The 18,694-nt window shown below is 39.3% G+C and overlaps 1 protein-coding gene across 14 annotated transcripts in view; it reads left to right on the forward strand.

Annotated features, from left to right (window-relative positions):
* Positions 1-17,917, forward strand: part of MAGI1 (membrane associated guanylate kinase, WW and PDZ domain containing 1) — a 630,820-nt gene extending 612,903 nt beyond the window's left edge. For 12 of the 14 annotated variants that reach the window (XM_061128127.1, XM_061128130.1, XM_061128132.1 and 9 more), the window contains 5 exons: positions 6,594-6,687; positions 6,862-6,922; positions 7,896-8,039; positions 10,131-10,269; positions 14,316-17,917. In XM_061128127.1, coding sequence (XP_060984110.1) covers positions 6,594-6,687; positions 6,862-6,922; positions 7,896-8,039; positions 10,131-10,269; positions 14,316-15,070 — 1,193 coding nt within the window. In that variant the 3' untranslated portion in view covers positions 15,071-17,917. Of the gene's footprint in view, positions 1-6,593; positions 6,688-6,861; positions 6,923-7,895; positions 8,040-10,130; positions 10,270-12,323; positions 12,413-14,315 lie in introns of all 14 variants that reach the window. The other 2 variants (XM_061128140.1, XM_061128141.1) reach the window with 1 other exon arrangement.
* Positions 17,918-18,694: the final 777 nt, after the last annotated feature.

The raw sequence follows: 18,694 nt of genomic DNA on the forward strand, positions 1-18,694 counted from the left end.
TCACAATCAGGAAAGATAAATATGCAGAAGCAACTTATACTCCTGTGCACATACTTGTTGAGTTAAATTAATATTGGGCAAGGGAAAGTATTTTTTGAGAACCTGAACACCAAAAAATGGAAAGCAAGATAGATTATCCAATAACATTTGTCAATAAAAAGATGGTTTTTTTAAAACTGCAGTGCTTCAAAAGTGTAAAATTTGAACAGAGCTATCACAGGCCATCTTGGTAAGAAGAAAGTAAATGTTAAAGATGACACAGTGTAGTTAAGGATAGATATACTGCTGAGGATGCGATTTCATCGCAAGATATTTCAGGAATTCACCACCATGATAATAAAACTCTTCACTGATTACTTTGTCATTTTCAAAGTGCAGGTAAAGGGAATCAAGTCTGACAGAGAGTGGATTTCTAATACTCATCTTTTAAGTGGGGCCAAAAATTGTCATCTTGGAAGCTAGAATGTAGGCAGGCAGCATCTGGAAAGATGCTGAAGCAATCCATGAGGATTTTACAAAAACCTATAGAACAGAGAGTGACCTTTGCAATCTGATGAAGAGAAAATCATGCTGGATCCACTTCCTCTCCATAAAAGTGTGCTGGACATGGTAGATTGTAAGGTAAAAAGAAGGCATTCTCTCCATGTCAGGAAGTTCTGGTCTACTTCAGTCACTCACTCTAGTGTTTAATGGACTAGCCCAGGGACATTTTGTTGAGTGATCCTCATTAAAAAACTGAAGTCCATCATCAGAGTGGCTCAGGAGCTCTTAGAAATCCATCTTGTTCAGGGTACTGTCCTCAGAAACACAAGGAGCCACTTCAGGAAGAGGCACTCATATGAGTGAAACAGAAAGAGAGAAGCTGACCAAACTTGAAGAAGATGAGGCTAAACACTTTATATTAGTTTCTGGGCTAGTTACTTGTTCATTATGGAGTTAAAGACTAAGCCATCCTTTCTTTGCACAGTTCCTCAAAGGGAAACTTAAAAAGCAAGGTAGTCTTGAAATAATATCACAAAGTGGTTGAGGAATTTTAACAGTTCTTGGGGGTTATTTTTATCAGACAAGGATTGAACTGAAGTCGTCATTTTCAAACTGTCATTGAATAGTTATGTTTTCTGATTTTATCCTGTCATGTCAGTCATATTTCAATTCAGGATAAATATTTGCAAAATGTGTATTCAAAGATGCCTCTAAGAGATAACCCATTTACTATTAATGGAGTCATGAATTAAGGAGAGATCACATATATTTAATGACTGAGAATGTTCCTAAATGAAATTCACAACCAAAATATTAATATATGGTTTAAAGGAATAAGCCATACCTGGCATTAGTCCCCAAGTGACTTTTATATATATATTTTTTCCTTCTATTTTACATAAGGCATCATAACCATTTTTTAAAATTTCTTACTACAAACTGTTTTAGTTTTCTAACTAAAAAAATGATCAAATTAAAAAAAAAAAAAAAGGACGACGCACATTTGATCGGGCCGTGCTCGGAACTTACTCCCTATCTATTGGCTGTGCCTTGTGGTGTATGGGATCATAATTCTTCCCCAACCAGGAACCTGACCCATGCCTCCTGCAATAGAAGCATGGAATCATAATCGACTGGATTCCAGGGAAGTAGCATGCTCACGTTCTTTCTTCTTGTCATCAGTCACCTGATTCTCCAGCTTCACTTCTTTCCTCACTCTCTTTCTCCTATTACCCTCTCACCTTTCTGTCTGTGCTAGCCCCCTCCAACAAAAGCTTTGAAACATGACCCCCCTTGATTTGGGCACTATTGTGTTGTTCACAGTTCTCAGACAGGCGTGTTCAGTGGCGTTGTCATCCTCCTAAGTTTTGGGAAGAGGCTGGGAGGTGGAGTGAAGGTAGAGCCTCTTCTCCTGTGAGAAATGGACAGGTGGATAGGAAATTGATTGTGGCAACACAGAAAGGCCCACAGACTGGCTTAACATACTGAATTTGAACTTGAATTCTGGCAAGTCAGAGCACACATGCCTCCTACTATGGAGTGTATAGAAATACCCTGTGAAGTCTGGGTGTGAGTGAGACTAATCAGACAGGGCAGATCCTGACTGAGCCAGGCTCTCATGGAATCATCAGACTGAGTCAAGTTCAAACTAATGAAAATATTTATGAACTTAAAAATACCTTATTTAGGGACTTACTTGGAGGTCCAGTGGTTAAGTGTCCATGCTTCCACTGCATGGGCCGTGGGTTCGATCCCTGGTTGGGGAACTAAGATCCGGCTTGCCCCGTGGTGTACCCTAAATAAATAAATAATAAAAATAAAAGACATTATTTAAATATAGTCTCTTTTCCCTGAAGTCTTTTTGTTTGTTTGTTTTTTCCTTTTATTGAAGTATAGTTGATTAACAATGCTGTGTTAGTTTCTGGTGTACAACAAAGTGATTCAGTTATACATGTTTATGTATCTATTTTTGTACTTCACATCTCTCTGACTTAAAGTATTTACTCATATAGAAGTAAGGCTTGGTGACACAGGTAGTGCCATTTCCTTGGCAGAGGCCTAAAAGAGTTTAATTATCTTAACAGAAAGCTCTGTAGATATGATAGCTAGCATATACTCAGGCAAGAAGAACAGAGTTTCTATCATACACATTTTAAAAGTCTCCCCAAACTTTTCAAATATTTATGGGATTTAAATTTTCAAATGCTTCCTTCAGGTATTTATTACATATGTGTTTGTGCATTAAAATATTTATGAATGGAATGATTGTATCAGTTGTCTCTTTGCTTGGCCTTGTAATGTGGTTCTGTAAGGGCAGCTAAGGATATTAACATGGGAGCAAGGTTAGAATGGTAATCACTTGTCACAGAGTTAAGTTGAAACCCAAGATAGAAGCTCCTTTCAGAAGTTAGTGCCCTGATTGAGCAGAGCACCGTGATGGTGCCTTGAGAGCTAGGATATGCTCCTCTTGATACGTGATTGCTGTGGGAAGGGTAGTAACATCCATTTTCATTCCTCCGGGAGAGCTAAAGCAGGTATAAACATTGTTTAAGAAAGCACATAGGGCACTTGCTGGAATTTATCATGAAAACAGTCAACCTGTCCATCTGCCTTCAGAGTTCTACAAGTCAAATACATTGACAGTCCTTTTTAAAACTGTTGCTAGGGTGTATATTATATCAGACCCCTCTTTTGTGTTTATTCTTTTATATGGGGGACATTTTACTTTGGAATAGAGATAGAAGTTTGTGAGGATGGGCTTCAACTCCGTAGTTTTAAAAGCTGCAGAGAATTTCAGCACACACTGTCTTGGTTTGATTCTAAATGAAGACTTAAAAGCTCATTTAAAAGTATATAACATTATAGATCTTTTAAAAAGCATCCTGGAAATTGAGGGTATGCTAAAAGTTATAGTGCTTGAAAATGACCCAGGAAATCTAGAAGTCGAAACCAGAGTGTTTTGTATTTTAATTAATCTGTGATACTACTTAGTGAAGTTGGTGGTATTTATACAGGAAAGTAAAAGTACTTGCTTGTTAAGAAGGGAATGTACCAATCAGATCTGATTTCCTTGACCCATGAATAATTCCCTTGTAAACAGAGTGAAACTAAAAGTTAACTGTCAGGCAGGCCCTGGGTTTAATTGCCAGTGCCTCCACTTGCTCTCTGGATGACCTTGGACATATTGCCTACTTTTTGTAAGCCTCAGTGTCTACAGCTTTAAAATGGGTGTAATTAATTGCACCTGCACCTATTTCTTTGAGTTATGAGGATGAAATGAAACAGTGCATGTGGGAATGAACCTTACATGGTGTGTGGCACATTGGAAATAATTGAAATGTCGTGGTTCTTCATAGATTAAGAAAAACAAAAGGAAAAAAATTCATTGGGCTCACTCAAATAGGCATTTGCATACTAAATGTTAATTTCTGAAATGCTTAATGTTAAGCTTCAACTCAGAACAGATTTGCATATAAATATTTGAAAATAACAAAGGAATGATGGGAGGAAAATAAATAAAAGAATTCTACTTATACGTATGTTGAGTGGTTATCTGTTACATATCATCAAACCTTGAAAATGGCAGAAGTACTAAAAAGGCTTGAGAACAGGATCTGATCTGCCTAGAAAACTCTGGCTACCAAAAACACCCAATACCTCTAAAGGGGAACCTCTGCATGATTTAGTAATTATAATCACTCTGATTACAAGGAAACTTTCTTTTTGGTATCCTGATGGTGATTTCCCCGTGGCCCAAGCAATCTTGTGATTTCCCAGAGAGTCTCCATAAAATTAATTACAGTACATAATATGAAGTTTTTTTTTAAAGGACGAATACATGTTTATGAAACTTCTGGCAAGTCACATTGACAAGTTTTGCAGTCTACTAGTCCTTTGTAGGGGCACAGCGGGTAGACTTTATGAAATACCACTTAGATTTATCACCTTGGTTGTGCCGGTTAACTGCAGTCATAAAAACAGACTAATATTATGCTCTTAATATTGTGATAACAGTAATAAATACATGCCACCCATAAAAAAGATGGTCTTCAATTTTTGAGCAGTTTTTACGTGCCAGGCACAAGCCCAAACGCTTTTCCTCCCAGGTCGTTTTTGCATCAGTGTTCTTAGATACTTCTGTTATTCTGTATGTGTAGGTGAGGAAACTCAAGCATAGAAAGTTGAAATAACTTTCCTTCAAGTCCCAGCTAGTAAATTGCAAAGTTTGGGTTGCCAAGCCAGGTAGTCTGAGTCTAGCCACTGACCTTGTAACCAATACACCTGACAAGCTTGAGAAGCACCACGTCCCCATCTTGGAGGGTCACAAGGTATACTGGCACAATTAAGGGTCCATGGGGAAAACAAAACACAGACACGCAAAAACATTTCTGTTTCATCCACTGTTTTTCACCCTTACTTGACTGCAGATTACTGTTCCCTCAGATTCCGGTGCAGCATTTGGTAAAACAGGTTCTGTGGGAGACGTCGTTCTGGAGCTTGAACTGGATTCACAGTTTTTGTTCACCTGATTAAGTTACATCTTCTTACTGATCTTGCACCACCACTATCCAGATCATAAGCTTTAGGGCTGGAATAGAAACTGTTCAAATCATATTTCAACTGTCTCATTTTGCAGCAAGTTTAAAAAACTTAAAACACATTTCCACAGTAATAAATACAAAATAGAAACAGCGAGGGCACTGGCTGCAGTCAGTGTGTATTGAGTGCTTACTGTATGTCAGATACGGTGCTAAACATTTCATATACTTTAATCCAAGAAAAGGGATGATGATTGTCATCATCCCTTTCAAGGAAAAGAAGACATACAGACAATGAGTCAAGGACAAAGAGATTTGAACCTGGGTCTGATCTCCAGCCCTTTGCTTTTAACAGCTATTGGTAATGAAAATAGAATAACAGAAAGTCAGATCTAAGCTGAGTAGCATTTCCAGCAAAGTACAATGGAAGATAGAGCACAAATAAGTGGGATTAGTGAGATATCCATAGAAACTTGGTTATACGTGATGGGTAGATACATGTATTCCACAAACTATGGAGTGCCTACTGCCAACCTCAGAACACCTAGAAACTTCTAGACTTCATGGCACAGTGTGAAGTAAAGGGGTAGTTTATAGGCTAATCTAAGAACTTCACCCCCACATTTAGCATTTTCTTGATTAGAAAATGTGTGGCAGGTTCCAAACTGTCAATCTGAAAATAAATTTGAATAGTGCAACTTGCTCATCATTGTTTACTATCTGCCTTGATCTTAATGGAGAAATAGTAAAAGAACATAAGACTGATACTATGTAAATTATTTTAATATATGTTTATATATGCATGTCAGTTAGCAGTTTGTAGGCATGTTCATGAGTGTTTTCAAATCCTAGGTTTCCAAGCTCCCAGAGATTAATGAAGTTGTTTATGAATGTGTTTAGTGAAGAAGAAAGTCAATTTACATAAGAATATAATCATATTTGTTACATTAGGGTGGCTTCCTGATTTGTACAATTTAGATTTACATACTGGCTCTGACTAATGCAAGTTTTAAAAATAACTCTTCATGAGTGATATTAGGCAAGATCTCACAAGGATTCCACATTTTTAGTTGTGTTTCATTAAAAGCTTTGGAGAAGAAAGTAGATGTTCTCTGTATGTGTATTTATTAGTAGCAAGAAGTTAGAACACTGACTATTCACATGAGAAAATTAAGCAGACTCACTAAAGATCACCAATAAATTGCAGGGACATTAGCAGAGACATTTATTATTAGCCTGTAAAAGTCTGGGAAATAATTTTGCAGTGATTTGATGGGACTGCCCTTTTAAAGTGATAGGGGAAGAGTGAAAGGCACCTACCTTGGCTATGATTTTTAAAGTACCATTTTCTTGGGCAAACTCTTTATTTCATTTGTGGAGATACCTAGTTGGAGGAGTGTCATGGGGGTGTACATGGCTCACATCACACTCTTGTTTAGAAATTCAAGTCAGAACGTTTTGAAATGGTGACGGAGAATTCAGATGTCATTCAGGTATGGGGCTTGTGCACATCTGATTTGATAATGTCTTCTCCGGGGCCTTCATTTCATGATGCTTTGTCTTACCCTGCAGAGTCTTCAAATGCCACTCTGCTGACCAATGCAGAGAAGATAGCCACCATCACCACTACACACACCCCTTCGCAGCAAGGAGCCCAGGAGACCAGGTCAGATACGACTTTGGCTTCTTTTGTTACTTTCAGGGGGAAAAAGTAACTCCTGATGGTGTGATGGTACTTCTCTTTGATTCTTTCTCAGGCTCTCCATGGGTTGCTCTTATATATATATATATATATATATATATATTTTTTTTTTTTTTTTTTTTTCTCTTGCTTTGGCAGGAACACCACCAAACCAAAGCCAGAATCTCAGTTTGAATTCAAAGCACCCCAGGCAACACAGGTGAGGACTGTGTCTCTTTTTGCCTTGTTGGCTTTGTGCATTTCCTTCCAATTTTCTGAAGTTCTTTTTACCAGGTATCTTATAAGGTACTCCCAATTAACATAAATAACCTTTTATGTACTAAATATATACTAAACATCAACTCACCTTGGGTTATCAAGTAAATAACATTATTTTACTACCTTTGAAAAATATCCCTAGATATCTTTTTTCTGGAGGCAGGGGCGAGGAGGACCAAACAAAATAAAATGCTATCAATTATCTCAATAATAAGTGATCAGAGAAAGAGCAAAACAGGATATAGCTGGTCATGGTATTCGTAAAGGCATTTATGTCAAGAAAATGTCTTTTGGTTAAGCTGTTTCTCAGATTTGTGAATTTCAGGTAAGGCTCCTAAAGCTACCTACCTGTCCCACAAGGTGGTAATGGAGGATACACAAGTGATAATAGGTGAAGCAGATTTGGGAAACATTGGGGGATACAGAGTTAAGTCTTTTTTCGTTTTCTCTCCCCCTCACTGGCCTTCTCAAAGCCTTTCCTAATCTTTTCCCAATTCTCCTTAACTAGCATAGGAACCTCTGTCAAGATGTGTGGAGTTTGTCATTGCTATCCAAATGATGAGATATTTTAGGGCCTTGGGCAGGGAGACTAAAACACCAGCAATGTGCAGGATGGTATTATTTAATGAAGGATTTTCCTGTCACAAATGCAAGTCACAGCCTCACTGATTAAATTTTAATATATGCGTGTTGGTATGCAATCTGTATGCACACTCATGAATGTTTTCACATTCTGGATCTCCAAACTCCTAAGGTTAATTGATATTAATAAACAATTAGAAACCACCAAGAAGGGGATACAAATTTTGCCTTTGGGTCAAATGAGCCATAATGGAGAGTGTTTGGAAAGAGAGAGAGAAATGTGTGTCGATTTAAGTCCTCCCAAAATAACTGCGTTTAATTTCTTTGAATAGGAGCAAGATTTTTACACTGTGGAGCTGGAAAGAGGAGCCAAGGGATTTGGTTTCAGTCTTCGAGGCGGTCGAGAGTATAACATGGACCTCTACGTTCTGCGCTTAGCAGAGGATGGTCCTGCGGAAAGGTGTGGGAAGATGAAGGTAACTCGGGAGAGGCATCTGGGGTGGATGTAAATAAGTCATCTGCAGTGACTTCGTGACATCTTATGATTAGAACCTGCACGCTCGTGAGAATTACATGTTTCTACAGCTTTTCATCTCTCCCTCAAGCTTAGATGTATCTACCAGAATTAGGTGAGCTCTTCCAACTCTGGCGTTGAATAAAGGATTAAAATCACCCATGAACTTACTAAAGTGGATGTTGTCTGAATCCCATTTCCAAATCCCAATCCCATTTTCCATTTCTTGTACTTAATCTCGTATTACTTCCCTGGAATTCCTGGGTATCCCAGCATGCTTTGACAGCAGGAAGCCAGGTGGTTCTGTAGGTTCTGGGTGGTGAGTTCCATTCAGTCTCTCGCTAGTCACCACCACCTTTCTCTGGCCTCAGGAATGAGTTAACTGTCTTTCTTAACAGTGGGCCAAGGACACCATAGTATGAATATTCAAGATCATTTGGTAGGACTCAATAATGCAAATTTTAAATGCACACATGCCAAAACTCCACTGTGTTTTGTTTTGATATCTAATATCGCTTACCGCGTATGAATATGTTGCTCTTCTGGGCAGATCAAATGATTAAAAAAAAATCATTTGCTCATTATATCTAGGGGGCATAGATTGAGACATACATAGGGAGCAATTTGGAAGGAATTAAAAGAATTTGAGAGTCAGATCAGGAAAGGAAAAAAGTGAATAAAATGAGTCCTGAGCAGAAAGGGGGAAAAGTGACCAAAGATGAGGAATTTAATATTTGTAACTTAAGATAGAATCTTGAAGTTTATATTTCTGAAGACTGAATTTTTTTAATAATCTTTTTTTTTAATTGAGAAAGTAGACCAGGAATGTGATTTTTTAGAATTAGATAAAAAAATGATGCATAGTAAGAATATAATTTCCAAGGTCAAACTATGTACCAATTTCTTATATGTCCTTCCTCTATACATACACATGCATAATTTGTGCATATACAGTGGTATATAGTCCTTTTGTTCATATTTCCAAACACATGGATTTTGCTTTTCCCTTTACTCATTTAAAAAAGTTCTGATTGAGAGAAATACCATTATTATGATATTTTGTATCATGTTATATAGTTCACGTGACATACTGTAACATTTAATTGGACTTCAACATGGTAGGCATGAGTTGTTACCCTACCCTTACTCAGATGAGGAAATGAACTGCAAAAAAGTAGCAGACTTAGCCAAGATCACTTAGCTCTCAAGTGATAGGACTCAAATTCAGTGCTTTAAACTCCAGCACCAGTCTTTTTCTTTTCTGCCTTCTAGAATATGTGCTTCTCGAGAGGACGTATCTAGCCTATCTTGTTCACTCCTTTACCTCCAGCGTATTAGCAGTCAAATGTATCAGCCAGGAGTGTGGTCTCATCTGAAGGCTCCTCTAGGAAGGGATTTGCCTCTAAAGCTTCATGGTTGTTGTCAGGATCAGTGCATCTTGGGCTGTTGACCCAAGGCCTCTCTCGTTTCCGTACCATAGGCTCTGTAGGGCATCTCACAACAGGCATCAGAATAGACAAGTGAGATGACAAATGAGGGCCAGTAAGGCAAAAACCAAAATTATTTTGTAACCTTATCTTTGACCTCTCATCACATTTTACCATGTTCTGTTTGTTAAAAGCAAGTCATTCATTCCAACCCACATCCAAAGGAAAGGAGATTGATTACACAGGATATGAATTCAAGTAGGCAAGGATCCCTGGGGGCCATTCTAGAAGCTATTGACCACATCCTCTTCCTTCAGTAACTTATATTTCCCTCTGCTTTATTTTTTTACCTTAGCACTTAAACGATCTAGCATACCATGTATTTTTTTAAGTTGCCTGTTGTATTGTATTTCCCATATTAGAATGTCATCTCCTTGAGGACAGAGAGTTTGGTTTTGTTTTCTTTTTTTTTCATTTCTCTTTCCTAAGTAATAGAAGATTTTTCTGGAACATGTTCAATGAGTAGTTGGTCAGTCAATAAGTGGAAGAATTTGAAATCATAAAGCACCTCCATAGCTGATGAAACCCTTTGGTGATCTTCTCACTTGGCTCTCTCTTTTTGGCAGGTTGGTGATGAAATTTTAGAGATCAATGGTGAGACCACCAAAAACATGAAGCATTCTCGGGCTATAGAACTGATTAAGAATGGTGGCCGCAGAGTGCGTCTGTTTCTGAAGCGGGGAGACGGCTCAGTCCCAGAATATGGTGGGTCAAACTATGAAAACATTCCTTCCTTCCCTGGCATGACTCCATGAATTTGTCTCCAGAACTGCAGCAGGAAAGTCTTTTTGTTTCCCCTATTCACCAGTGTCTTACCAGCCTCTCGCACCATGTGATTATTTGCCTCGCTTGTTCTGAAATCTCTACACATTTCATCTTTTTGCTTGCTCACGTGGACTGGGGCATGGTCTAAGACAAGATCTTTATATAGCCCCCTTTCTGATAATCAGAGAGAACATTTTGTCTAGTCCGACCAAGAGCGAAGGAATGTTTGTTTGAACTGTGCCAAACTGTTTCTCAGATCCAATTGTTAGCACAAAATGACTCTACTCCTTTTAAGAAGCAGGAAAGCAGGTTTCCTGAGTGATAATGTTGAGGCACAATTTTTTTTTTTCTCCTCTCTCGTTTTTGATTACTTGATATCTTTATTTAAGAGGCATGAATTTTGGAGATGATTTGGGGGCCTTGCTCAGCATCAAGGAGGTGTATACAGTTCTTCTGCAGCCCTCCCACTGGTCCCTACCCCAGATCAGACCACCTGAGCCCACAACTACAAAACAAACAAAACTGTTGAAACTTTAGCCATATGTTTTTAGATGATAAAGGATGAAATCAATTCCCAGTGCCCATCATGAGGGAAACACGTTACTATACCTTTCCTGTGAGGAAAGCCAACTTATGCATAGAGTTCCTTTGTCATATCTGTAGACATGATTTGACTAAACAGCAATGATCTTTACATAGCTTAGTGTTCTGATGGCGAAATATTGTATATTATAATAATTATGTCCTATTTGAGATTCTTGTTTAAAATTTAAAGAAAAAAAAAAAAGCTATGCCCTAGATGTAGGGCTCTTCTTCCCAACCAAAGGTCTACAAAAGTTTCTATAGAAACTGTGATTGAATGGTCCCCATATACATTGGTCCCCTTTATTAGGGATTTATCTGTTATTGCCCTTTTTTTCTGAAAGTCATTTGGCACAATTCCCAGTTGCATTTTGGACTTGATGAGATCCTTAATTCAGATGCAGCTCAAGGAGAACAAGAACTCCTTTGAAGGACAGTCTCCCCAGGTGTTGGACATCCATACAGGTGCAAAGTAATAAGGGGCCCATGGCGGGGGAGGGCTGGGTATCTGACGAGGCCCCTTTAGACATGCCCAACCATAGGGGAAGTATTTTGACAACATTAAGATGCCACAACTGTGCACTGTACTAAACCTTGACTGTAGGTGTATCGATGCCACTGAAACTGTGTAACATTGTCTCCCTTTTCTGTCTTCCCTATGCTTCTGTTGGATGTGATCTTTCATTTGCGAGTCATCATCAGTAACCTGTGTACCTTCTCAAAACCTATGTCTGTTGCACTGAGGATGAAAATCCAACACTAACCAATGTTCTTTGGGCTAAAAATAAAGATCATTTCAATACACCGTTTTTTTTTTTTTCCCAAAAGGGTTGAATGTGCTAGAGTTGTGCTACTGTAACGTCTCCATGTGTCATTGGGACTAAATTTCTCTAATTCTATTGATTAGAGTCACAAATGGGTTATAATATGTTAAGTTCCAATATTTTTCTGACTTGATTGGAACCTGCTTCTCTGTGAGGCTATTTTTGTAATGAGTTTTTTGTACTTAATTTAACTGCCGCGGTCTTGGGGGGTGGGGAGGGGGAGGGAGGGAACTTTGTTCTTTTGTTGTTTATTGTTAATGCTCTCCTATGCCAGCCTGTCATTGTTCCAGTTGTTTGAAAAAGAAAGAAAGTAAAAGAAAAAAAAGGATGCATCCATTGTCTGGGTTCTCTCACCTTATCTGGCTGTCTGAAAACGTCACTGTTCTGATTTTGGTCTCTGCAGCCTTATTTGAGTGTTGCCTTAGACTGTCTGACTGGACAAATAAACTCTCTTTACCCTATGTTAACAAATGCAGATTTTTTTTTCTTTCCTCTTTGTTATAGGGAATCTAAATGTTCAACTTTTTCTCTTTCTCTCTTTCTCTCTCTTCTCTGACTGTTCTTGGTGCTGGGCCCTCCCTTCTACAGCGATGATACCTCCTAATATCGCTGCATGTATGAGAAATGAAAAGCTCGGGGAGGCTTGCTTCTACCTTATGGGCCATAATCAAACTACGGTTTGTAGCTCAATCAATACTAGGTGTTTCTGTGCTGTGGCCTAATTTCCTCATTGCTTCTGCTTTAGCTCTGTTTTGATATGTTTGGCAATTCATTCTGAGCACCCTGCGTTCTTTGAATTGTAAGTACACCACTGACTCTGGAAGCCTTACTCTCCCTTCTCTTACATATAGGTGTAGAAAACCGCAAGGTTAGATTTAGGATGGTCACTGAAGCCCCTTCCGTCACCTAGATCTTAAAATGACTTCTTAAGCCTCTGTGTGTGTTATTTCTAGACATCTCCCCAGCATTCCAAAAGAACAAATCTCAGATCACAAAGCTCTCACCTAGAGAGAGAAAACTCTGCTAAAACAGGAAGATGAGACTTCCTACTTAGTTATCTCTTGTCAAATGACAGTCCAGGGGCCAAATCTTGTTCACAGCCTGTTTGTGAATTGATAGGTCCAGTTTTATTGGCACATAGCCATGCCCATTTCTTGTATGTGTTGTCTGTGGCTGCTTTTGCCATATCGTGGCAGATGAACAGTTGTGACAAGCTATGTGGCATGCAAAAACCATAAATATTTTACTCTTTGGCCCTTTACAGAAAGAAGTTTACTGATTCCTGCTTTAGGCTATGTTCCTGTTTTTGTTAAAACTCACCCTAGGTTCTGGGAGATCATTTGTGAAAGATTAATTGCCTAATGTTGACCTTGTTGACTCATGAAAGATCCTTAAAGAGCACCCGTGATTTCTTAGTCTCTGTGACTGTGGCCCTGGTTTGTCCTCTATGCTGCAGCACATCATTTCTGGTGCCTAGCCTGGAATAGGATAGTATGTATGACTTACTGGGTTTAGGTATGACAAAGCTTTGAAAAGAACTCCCATAAATCCAGGATGCTATTTAATGTTTTTGCAGTGTCATTTCAGATAGTTTAACAATAAACAGGAGCCTTTATGGGGCTCCCCTGCTTTTTAATCTATAGATGTCTTAAGGTTGTAAAAAATCGCCCAGTGAATCCACACCTTAGATGTAATTATGGCTGCTTTTATAGCATCAAGAAAAGTGCCTCTATGCCAACCCCATGTAATGTCAAATGTGCACGTGACAGCTCTCTTCCACTTCCTTTTATCTGTCAGATGACTCCACAGCTTAAAAACAGTTCCTTAAACATATGCAAAAATAAAGAACATTGTTGGGCAGCACTCACACAGGTAGAGAGAATGTTTAATGGACCCTCCCATAATGTCACATTTGCCTATCGTCAACATCTGGCTGTGCTGCCTCTGTCATCACCAGCCTGGATTTTTTTTCCCCCCTTAATGAAAGTATACTTTGCTTACAGTAACATTCATAAAGCCTGAGGGTCCAGAGCAGTGAATTTCTACCTCTCTATGCACCCATTTAATCCCCACTCAGATCAAAACATAGATTCTTTCCATTCCCTTACAAAGTTCCCTCATGCCCTTCCAGTTCAACAGACCAGATTTTTGTAAGCAAGTTAAAACAGTCTTTAAACAAAGGAATATTTTCTGTCATGGGGTGGGGGGGAGATGTCAGGGAGGAAGGGTGATGGCTGGGGAAAGAAAGAACAGGAGATACTAAGGGGGAAGGCCATTTTGATACTTCTAGACAGATTACTTGGGTTATTCCTTTAAAGACTAAACTCATGACTGATGTTACAAGTTGAATGATCTGTATGAGTATAAAGATAGTAGGCTAGCTGCCAAAAGCCACAAGTACCAGTTTTTAACCCTGGCTAGTTGCAGTTATACTTTAACTAAGAGTCAGTTTGGCTTTGATTCTGACTGCTTTTAACAGTTGTTTGTTTGTTGTGACTAATGGGGTCTCAAGAGGGCGGGTGGGGACAGGAGCCAAGTTCCTTGATACCAAACTGTTACTCTCGTTTCTCTTCCTGGCAGACCCCAGCAGCGACGGGAACGGCCCCCCCACCGGTCCACAAGGTGTTCCGGAAATGAGGGCCGGGCCCCCCGACCACCGACAGCATCCGTCATTGGAGTCCAGTTTCCCACCCGATCTTCACAAATCATCACCACATGGGGAAAAGCGGGCACACGTGAGAGATCCCAGAGGCAGCAGAGAGCACAGCAGACAACCCAATGAACATCATACATGGAACGGAACTTCTAGAAAACCCGACAGTGGGGCTTGCCGACCCAAGGACCGGGCACCCGAGGGACGAAGAGACGCCCAACCCGAGCGGATGGTGACCAATGGCCCCAAGAGGAGGTCCCCGGAGAAGCGGAGGGAAGGCACACGCAGCGCTGACAACACTTTGGAGAGAAGGGAGAAGCAGGAGAAGAGGAAGGAGGTTTCCCCGGAGAGGAGGCGAGAGCGGTCCCCGACCCGCCGGAGGGACGGCTCTCCAGGCCGGCGGCGGCGGTCTCTGGAGAGACTCTTGGATCAGAGAAGATCGCCCGAGCGCAAGAGAGGAAGCTCACCCGAAAGGAGAGCCAAATCCACCGACCGGAGGCGGACCAAGTCCCCTGAGCGGAGGAGAGAGCGGTCCCTGGAGAAAAGAAACAAAGAGGACAGAGGCAGCCACCGGGAGAGGGACGAGACGAGTCTAAGACAGGACGCCGGCCGGAGTTCCAGACATCCCCCGGAGCAGCGGAGAAGACCATACAAAGAATGTAGCACCGACCTCAGTATCTGAGAGCCTGCGTCCCATTTCCAGCCTTTACCATGTCAAAGGTTCGAGGAGGAAGCTCACAAACCTGAAATCATTTAGTTTCTTACCTAATGAAGCATCTGACGTCAGCCTGATGATCCTCTGACTAGCGACATTTGATGCATTTGAAATCTTATAAGAAAAAAATATATATATGAAAAGTGTTGTGCCTGATGTATCATATTAAAGAAAGTATTTTTAAATGCATACTTTTTTGGGAAATTATTTGCTAAATGCTTCCCGCAAAGGGATATAAATTTTGTTTCTACATAAACTGTAGAATTGTTAAGAATTTTTCCCTTTTGGGGGGCGGTGATCTTTTTCTCTCCTGGTTAAGTGGGGCTGTTGATCATTATCTCTAAGTAAGGAAAATTATTGATCAAATTTAATTAATTTGATGGAGACTGTTATGTACTGATGTAGTGCTGTAGTTTAGTTAGGAGTTTGGTGGGGTTTTTTTGTTTGTTTTTGATAAAAAAAAGCAAAAAGGCAAAAGTTATATTTGTTAAAGCTGAGGACTCTTTGGAATGAATGAGGATTGCCGATGATCCTAAAGTTAGGCAAACTGTATGAAGAGACTACTGTTGCAAATGAAGGATATTTATAGCTAAAGGACACAGCACAAAGCACAAAGAAATATTATGTTCTCAAGTTATTGTCCGTTCAGAAAGCAGTTTGGACTCTCCCTGGCTATAGAAAGGTGCACAGAGGAGACGTTTGGTCACCATTACCTAAATGCAGCCCAAGCACAGATGGTCAGGTTCATTAGCATCACCAACATTGAGTGAGAATCTCATTAAGGCAGTGCCATGAAAGTTTTGCTCAACTACTAGAAGGAATGCACAGCAAACACCTTTGGTGTTGTCTTGCCTGATTTGAGACTGAATAGTAGACGGCATGGGAGACAACGTGCCGGTGGTGAGGAGCCCTAAGAATCACTAGTACAGAAAGTTAAGTTTCCCCTTTTTATCATGAGCCTGTGGTTGCCCTTTGCCAAATTGGGGAGGAGGGAGTAAGCCTTGGTAGAAGGAACTTCTCTGTTGATAAAGAAATGAGGGTTGGGCATGCTCATTCTTAGAAATGCCAGTTTTCTTTGGAACCATAATAAAAATCTCCAAAATGGTTGAGAGAGAAGGATTCGATTTCATTGGTTCTAGATCTGGTTGACAAACATCTGCACTTATGACCCTGTCCTTTGAATCTTTGGACAGAACAAACTATAGAAATTTTTCTTTAATAGAAGACATTCGTTTGCTATCTCACAGGAGGTTTGGTTGGGTCGGCTATAGCCCCGGGTTGTGGTTGCAATGAATTACTGCCTAGCTGAGCCAAAACCTTTGCTTGTACCTGTTGGACCACTACAACAAATCGCTGCTTATGATGCATTGCGTATTTCCGTAGTACTGTTCTGCATTTTCCATACAGACACAAAACTTTGCAAGTCAATCACTGTTGTTCTCATGGTACTGTTTGAAAAAAAAAAAAAAAAAAAAAGGATAAAGAAAAAAAAATGGAGAAAACCAGCCAATTATCTTGTGTACAGAGTTAAAAATTGTAATTAATAGAGCCTGTTTTAAAAACAAACAACTGTTGCCTTTTTTTCTTGTATAAAAGAGAATTTATGACAAAAAAATTAGCTGTGAGGAATGTGACATGTGTTTATATTTCTGAATATGGAACAAATTGATTCATTGGGATATATTTTACTGTAAACTAAATCAGGTATGTAAAGCTGTTTTAAAAATGGGAGACTATATAAGTAATTCTCTAAAGCTTTAGTTGGTTTGAGTATCATCATTTCCTCCATGGTGAGCCTGCTTGTGAATTATTAAGCACTTGTTTGCATTTCTGTTCTTCATTCATTTCTTGCGGTGTGCTGTGGACTTGATGCTCTTTCTGTATTGATGAAAAGCAGTATGTGGGCCAATCTTTTTATAAAACACTATGCATATATAAATATTACATTGTTCATAGCTTTATTTGACTTATGGGTTTATACAACATTACAATGAGTAGCTGTCCTTCTGTGGATATTTCCTGGAACAGACACAATGTACATTCTATAGCTAAAAAAGAGGAAAAAGTCTGAGACTGCTATTTTTATCTTCAGAGTTTTCCATACAGAGCATACATTGAGCTACAGTAATATGGTGAGGGAGAACACAACTGAATAATGATGTCCTTTTTTCATCAATTTCCTAAGAGCCAACTGGGGATTTTATTCCTAAGGCTCCACTGCTAGGAATTTTCCCACTTATTCTAGCCAAATCCATGATGTTAAATGATTGATGCTCTCAATTGTGGTCCAGAGTTTTAAATCATTGAAATCAAGAGGTGGATTTTTGGAGTGGATCCTGAAGTTAACATCTCAGTGTCTTTCTTGTTGTCAGAGATGTTTGACATGTTAAACTCTATGTGCTGCCCACCTGGGCTTGGCTTTATCCATGAAGACTTTTAGCGTGGCAATGTCATCTGAGTTTCATACTTTGAAAATATCGTACTGTACAGGGCCTATATACTAAGCAGAAAGATAGAGTTTTCTCTGAACTACTGTAACCTTAAATTGGAGACTGATTCTTTTGAGCCTACTTTCCCTAGTTCCCCACTTCATGTAAATGTCTTGATGAGAGATGATATGAATGAATATTTTGTATGATTAAATCAAACCCTTTAGGAACTCCCCTCCCACCCATGAGACAGTTGATGCCTGAAAGAATGTTGTGGGGAGAACTTAACACCCTACTTGTATTTTTTAAGTTTCTTTTGTGAAAGATTTTTTAATGCATTTTTACTGTAAAAATACATGGAAATGTATGCATTCCATAACCATGATTGCTTCTGGATTGATATCTTTGTCTCTGTGTTGTCTCAAATGTATCAGGGTCATGTAACCAAGTAAGAGTGTCTGGCTCCCAATGCAATGAACTGTCATACCATTCTGTTGAAAGGGAAGAGATGATGGTCTTTCAGTAGTATAGTGCCTTGCTACTCAAAATGTGGTCTGTAGAGCAACTGCCACCTCATCATTGGAAAGCATATTAGAAATGCAAAGTTTCAAGCCCCACTCTTGACCTACTGAGTCAGAATGTGCCTTTAACAAGATCCCCATGTAATATAAATGCACATGAAAGTTTGAACTGCATGGTATTGCATGGAACCCTGGTGATAAAGCACAACCTGCTAAGCCAAGAATTTCATTGCCTCCTAATGGTGTAATGTTGGGCCAGTTCCTTAACCTTTTTTAAAGAATCAGTTTCCTCATCTTTGAAGGGGCCGATGTCATAGAGTTGGTGAAAGGAAATGCAAAGTGATTAGCACACCTCTGACAACCAGAAAAATCCTCAGTAAATAACACTAAACTTTTTTTTTAAGGAGGATTTTCTGCATTCCAATCAGTATTCTGCTCCTTTTTATTGTCCTGGTTTATTTTCCAATCAAAACGAAGAAGTATTTTTTCTATTAAAATGGAGAAGAAAAAAAATAAAATGGGGAAGAAGGCCTTCTATTTTAATTATAAAGTTAGTAAACGATGTGGTTCATACTACTTCACAAGTATAAAAATTACAGTGACCAGTGTTTTAAAATAGGAATCCAGAATACAATGCTGTT

The sequence above is a fragment of the Dama dama genome, chromosome 24 (genome assembly GCF_033118175.1).
Source record: "Dama dama isolate Ldn47 chromosome 24, ASM3311817v1, whole genome shotgun sequence".
In the NCBI taxonomy this organism is placed as follows: Eukaryota; Metazoa; Chordata; class Mammalia; order Artiodactyla; family Cervidae; genus Dama; species Dama dama.